General features: G+C 52.7%; 1 protein-coding gene across 1 annotated transcript in view; it reads right to left on the reverse strand.

Annotated features, from left to right (window-relative positions):
* KPNA7 (karyopherin subunit alpha 7) overlaps window positions 1-6,390 on the reverse strand; it is a 30,018-nt gene that overhangs the window by 7,473 nt on the left and 16,155 nt on the right. The window contains exon 8 of the mRNA XM_018571853.1: window positions 1,131-1,313. Coding sequence (XP_018427355.1) covers window positions 1,131-1,313 — 183 coding nt within the window. The remainder of the gene's footprint in view (window positions 1-1,130; window positions 1,314-6,390) is intronic.

The raw sequence follows: 6,390 nt of genomic DNA on the forward strand, positions 1-6,390 counted from the left end.
TAGTGGCAGGACCTAGGGAGGGGAGCCAGCAGACCTTCAGCTGAGTTTCCTAAAGAAACAGAAGATGTATCATGTGCATAAGCAAATATTACAGTACTTGCAGTCTCCTGGGTTTGAGACCCTGTGCATTAAGATCCAAAGTTAAAACGTAGCCATGATCCCTGAATTCAGCAGGTCAAAGAGTTAAAGGGCAGGCTGCCCCACCACACCCACAGAGGGTCATAAAAATGATAGACAAGAAAAAAACAGAACCCCTTTTACACCAATACATTTGAGGAACCAATACCCTTATAACAGTGTTGGCACCAGGGAAAATGTACTGTGTATCCAAGGTCTGAGTATGGAGTCGAAAGACATGACCATGGCTCCCAACACTAATTCAGGTACTTAAAGATAAAACGACTAAAACCAATACAAGTGCCATTGCACAAAGTGAGTGTACCCACAGAGTGCTTTTACTGCCCCACACCACGTACTCTTGCCATAGTTACCCACTTTGAATTATGGCCTCCCTTTATTCTGCCTTTTATTTCACCTTCTATTGTACAGCCCCCTCCCACTATTGACTAGCTGCAGGTCAAGTCCCAAACATGCACTGTGCAGACTTGGGGTGCATCTTTTGAAATTCTAAACAGAGGGTGCAGATTAAAAAAAAGGCAGCTGTGGAGGAAGGGGGAGAAGTAAATAGGCAAAACATGGGAAGAAAGGGCAATAAGAAAAAGGTTTCTCTGAGATGTTCAATTCTGCTAGGAAAGGAAACACTTGGCATTTAAAAACAGATTTATAATTTGTGAACTTCAGCAATGTTTAAAATTATTCATGGATTCATGTTGCAAAACTGGTTTGTGTTTCAGGTCCTTACTAGATCAGTTTGGATTTTGCATTGTGTTCAGTTTAAGGCATGTGTCACATTAAGTTTATGGATTTGGCTACATACACAGTCAGTGGAAGTCTTTCAGTGCGTTTACCTTTTCTTGTCACAACACATTACAGAATTGCACTCATCACCTGGCTGCAAGTTCTCAGTACGGAAACTCCGATCCAATATTTTATAAATTTACCCCAATCAGAAATCTACATGCAAAGACACTACATTTCTTTTTGAATATACTTAGCTAATGGAAACTTACCAGAAATATATTAGAAAGAGCATCTAGGATAACCAGTATTGTTTTACTGTCCTTGACAGTAAGGAGACAAAGCAGTGGTTCCAGCACCCCACAATGGACCAGCTGTACAACTTGCTCTACAGTGCCTCCACTTGTGTAATTTGTCACTGCCCAAATCACTTCTTTCTGCGCTTTAAAGTCACCCTAAATGGAAAATAGAAAAGGTTTGTGTAGCCACATTTTGCAGATTTTAAAATGCATTAGATTACCACATTTTAAGTCTTAGCATTTAGAGGTGTAGTAATTTTCCTGTCAAATTAGGTGTGTAATTGGCACACCCACATTACTGTACACTTGTATACTCCTTTAGCCTTAAAAGGAAAATTATGGGGTGAGTGACAAACGCTCATCCCCATAATTCAAGCCGTCCTGTGACAGTGAAGCGGCCACAGGTTGGCTCTATTGATTGGGAAGTCAGCGAACACACATAGCCGATTTATTTTCCGATCCTCTCCCTGCAGAGAGTTGCGACTTGTCAGTCTCTCTCCTCTCCCAAGTAGTAAATTATATGCAATATTAATAATGTTTTACATATTTTTTTGTCCCCGGGCATCTCCTAGTACTAGAGGGCTATATTGGAGGTTTTTGTCGATATACAGGTGAAACTCGAATTAGAATATCGTGCAAAAGTTCATTTATTTCACTAATGCAACTAAAAGGTGAAACTAATATCTGAGATAGACTCATTACATGCAAAGCAAGATAGTTCAAGCCGTGATTTGTCATAATTGTGATGATTATGGCTTACAGCTCTTGAAAACCCCAAATCCACAATCTCAGAAAATTAGAATATTGTTAAAAGGTGCAATATTCTAGGCTCAAAGTGTCCCACTCTAATCAGCTAATTAAGCCGTAACACCTGCAAAGGGTTCCTGAGCCTTTAAATGGTCTCAGTCTGGTTCAGTAGGAATCACAATCATGGGAAAGACTGCTGACCTGACAGTTGTGCAGAAAACCATCATTGACACCCTCCATAAAAGGAGGGAAAGCCTCAAAAAAGGTAATTGCAAAAGAAGTTGGATGTTCCCAAAGTGATGTATCAAAGCGGAGAGGGGCTGCTTCCTTCCGCAGACGAGCTCTATGGGGATGCTGACTTCATTTTCCAGCAGGACTTGGCACCTGCCCACACTGCCAAAAGCACCAAAACCTGGTTCAATGACCGTGGGATTACTGTGCTCCAAACCAGCATCCGCAGATGCCAAAACATCCACCTTCTAAAACTTGGCAAAGGTGTGAACAGAAGACCAAGTCGCGGCCTTACAAACCTGAGAAACGGAGGCACCATGACGAAAAGCCCAAGATGCCCCAACAGCCCTTGTAGAATGGGCCGTAACAGAAAGAGGCTCACGCCCCTTAATAGCATACGCCTGAGAGACAGTGTCGCGAATCCATCGAGAGATGGTAGCCGACGAGGCAGCCTGGCCCTTCCGGGGGCCATCTGCAACGGCAAACAGGGAATCAGATTCCCGAAACGCAGCCGTAGCACTTAAATAAACCCGGATGGCACTTCCGGGGGCCATCTGCAACGACAAACAGGGAATCAGATTCCCGAAACGCAGCCGTAGCACTTAAATAAACCCGGATGGCGCGGACCACGTCCAGACAGTGCAGCGCCTTCTCCTTCCTGTGGACAGGCTTTGGACACAAGGAAGGCAGGACAATGTCCTCATTGAGATGGAAAGCCGAAACTACCTTCGGCAAGAAAGACGGCCGCAGAACCACCTTGTCCCGATGCACCACCAGCAACGGGGACGAGCAAGAGAGCCGCCAATTCCGAAACCCTGCGGATAGAGGTGACCGCCACCAAAAAGGCCACTTTTTGAGAGAGTCAGAATCGGAATGTCACGCAGAGGCTCAAAGGGAGATTCCTGCAACACAGAGCACCAGATTCAAATCCCACGGCGGCAACGGGGAGCGAACAGGGGGAACGATACGCGTGACCCCCTGCACAAAAGTGCGAACGAAGGCGTTGGAAGCTATCGGCCGTTGAAAAAGGACAGTCAAGGCCGAAATCTGGCCCTTGATCGTACTCAAGGCCAAACCCTGATCCACATCCCGCTGTAAAAAGGCGAGGATCCTGGCAACGGAAAACAAACGAGGCGGAAATCCCACCGACTCACACCAGGCAAAATAAGCCTTCCACGTTCGATGGTAAATCCGTCGTGACACAGGCTTGCGAGCCCGCAACATCGTAGAGATAACCGCATCCGAGAGACCACGATCCCTCAACACCTGGCTCTCAATAGCCACGCCGTCAAGCCAACAACGGTAAAGACCGATGGAACACCGGACCCCGAGACAGAAGATCTGGACTGAGCAGCAGACGCCAGGGGACATCCGCCACTAACCGAACCACATCTGCGTACCACACCCTCCTCGGCCAATCCGGAGCCACGAGGATGACCGGGACGCCTTCCGTGACCCTGCGAAGAAGACTCAACAGATACAGTGGAGGGAATGCGTAAATCAGACCGTAGCAATCCCACGGCGCCACCAGGGCGTCCACCACATCCGCCCAAGCATCCTGGGTCCTGGCCACGAACCGATCGACCCGCCGATTGAGACTCCACCCCAGCCCAACAGGCTGGCATCCGTGGGTGACCAGCGACCAGTGAATGGGAAGGAAGGACTTGCCCAACACCAGGGACGGAGACCGAAGCCACCAGACCAGGGAGGCCCTCGCCCCCCGAGACAACTAAACCGCCTGGTCCAGCGACAAGGGGGACTTGTCCCACAGCGACAAGATGGTCCTCTGCAGAACCCGCGTGTGATACTGAGCGTAAGACACCGCTTCGAAGGAAGCCACCATGAGGCCCAGGACCTGCATGCAAGACCGGATCGTTGACCATCGACGTGTCTGCAGTAGCGCCACATGCGAGCGAAGCTTCAGAAGCTTCTCGGGGGGTAGAAAAACCCGCGCCGAGGTGGAGTCCAGAATCAACCCCAGATACTCCAACCGAGTGGTCGGTACCAGGCAAGACTTCTGGAAGTTCAGGAGCCAGCCGAACTCCTCCAATGACCGTACGGCGATCGCCAGATCCGCCACCAGAGAGGAATGAGACTCCGCCTTCAGCAGGTCGTCCAGGTACCCTACCACTGAGATCCCCCGACAAACGCAACAGGGCCAAGATCGGGGCCAACACCTTGGTGAACACCCGAGGTGCCGACGCCAGACCGAAGGGCAGAGCGACAAACTGGTAATGGTCGTCCCCCACCACAAAGCGAAGGTTGCGTTGGTGGGAGGTACAAACAGGAACGTGAAGGTAGGCATCCTTGATGTCGAGGGAGGCCATGAAATCCCCCTGGTGAAGACACGCCACCACAGAGCGGATCGATTCCATCCGGAACCGGCGAACGCGCACAAAGACGTTCAACCGCTTGAGGTCCAGGATGGGACGAACCCCATCCTTCTTTGGCACCGTGAACAGGTTTGAGTAAAATCCTCTGAACCTCTCCGAGGAGGGAACCGGAATCACCACCCCTTGGGACAAAAGACCCGCCACCGCGCCATGAAGGTCCGCCAGGCGCTGTGGAGGGAGACGGATGTTGGAAGGGAAAAAAAAACTTTTCCTCGGGACGCGACAGAAACTCGATTTTGTAGCCCAAGGACACCAATTCCCGCACCCAGGTGTCGGAGACGCGGGACAGCCAGCGGCCCGCAAAGAGCCGAAGACGTCCCCCCACCCTGGAATCCCGGGATGGGGGCAGGTCTTCATGCCGAGGGGGGCTTACCCTGGGGCTTGGCATTCCTGGGCTGCGGCCATGACGGACAAAAAAGCCGCTTGTGAGCGGAAAAAGGACCAGGCTTCCGCCGCTGGTCCCTGGGCTTTTTCGACTGAGGCAGGAAGGTACTCTTACCGCCTGTCAGATCCTTAATGATCTCATCCAAGGTAGCCCCGAACAGACGCTCCCCCGTAAAGGGGAGCTCCGTCAGAGCCTTCTTGGAAGCCTGGTCAGCCGACCAGCATTTAAGCCAGAGGAGGCGCCGAAGAGTAACCGCCGACACAGATAGCTTCGAAACCAACGGGGCCGCATCCAGGGCCGAATTACACAAGTATTGCAGACCCTGCACCACCTGCTCCGTCAGATCGACATAAGCAGGAGACACGTTCTCCTCCGCAAGACCCTGACGCAGCATCTTCATCCACTCAGTCAAAGTCTGGGAGACCAGGGCCGAAGCCAACACGGGGCGCAGCAGAGCCCCGGAAACCGAGTACATAGTACGCGCCACCGCCTCCCTATCCGAGGGATCCCGAAAGGAAGGCGAATCCTCCACCGGGATGACCGTAGCCTTGTTCAGGCGAGAAACCGGCGGATCCACGAACCAAGGCAGTGACCAATTCACGCTCCTGGACCATAAGGGCGGTTCCCGACTCGTCGTCACTACCAGACTCCGCCTGAGAGGAGTCCCCCTGGTCGTGCTGCGCGGCCGCAGCAGAAATTTCCCCCTCTTCCTCAGAATCCCCAGAAAGGACCGGTGAGGGGGCCGGCAAAGCGCGCTTCCGTGGGGGGCGCTGCGACAGCGCGCGCTCCATACAGGACACAAAAAACTGTCCATGGTGGAGGAAAAAGCCTCCAAGGATAACATTGCGCCAGCGGACCCCCCCAAAGACCCTGCAGACACCAAGGGAGACTGGGAGAGGGGCGCAGAAGCACAGGCTGCGCAAAGGGGGGGATGTGGGAGAGGTCCCTGAAGAGAGGCCGCAGCCCTCACAGGGCACTGCGGTCAGTTTGTCCCCACAATCCATGTCCCCGGCAAATATATGCCAAACCAGAGCCCCAGGCAAGTAGGGAGACCCCAGCAGACACCGCCCCTAGGCCTTTTGCCGCAGTTGCCACTAGCAACAGACCTGCAGGCAGATGACCCTCCTACATCACCTGAACTCCCAGTGTCCCAGTGCGTCCTCACCCGACGCGTCCCGGCGTGAAAGACCGATCCGGCCGGGTGACGCGCAAGTAAAGGGACCCAGAAGCGGCACACCGGAAGTGACGTCAGGCCGAGGGCGCACGCGCCCACACCAAAGATGGCGGCCTCAGCCTCCGAGAAGGCCGCAAACGAAGCCGGGGGCTCGATTAGCGGCCCCCGCGAACGGAACCGAGCGGCCAGCAGCGCCAGAGGCCAAAAGCCTCCGCCAGCACCAGGACCTCAGACCGACCCCGAAACACTCAGGAGCACCCGCAGGCCGCCCCCTGACGCAGAGGAATGGTTCCTCCACCGGTC

Source organism: Nanorana parkeri, unplaced genomic scaffold, assembly GCF_000935625.1.
Source record: "Nanorana parkeri isolate BGI_ZX_2015 unplaced genomic scaffold, ASM93562v1 scaffold1854, whole genome shotgun sequence".
NCBI classification, from domain to species: Eukaryota; Metazoa; Chordata; class Amphibia; order Anura; family Dicroglossidae; genus Nanorana; species Nanorana parkeri.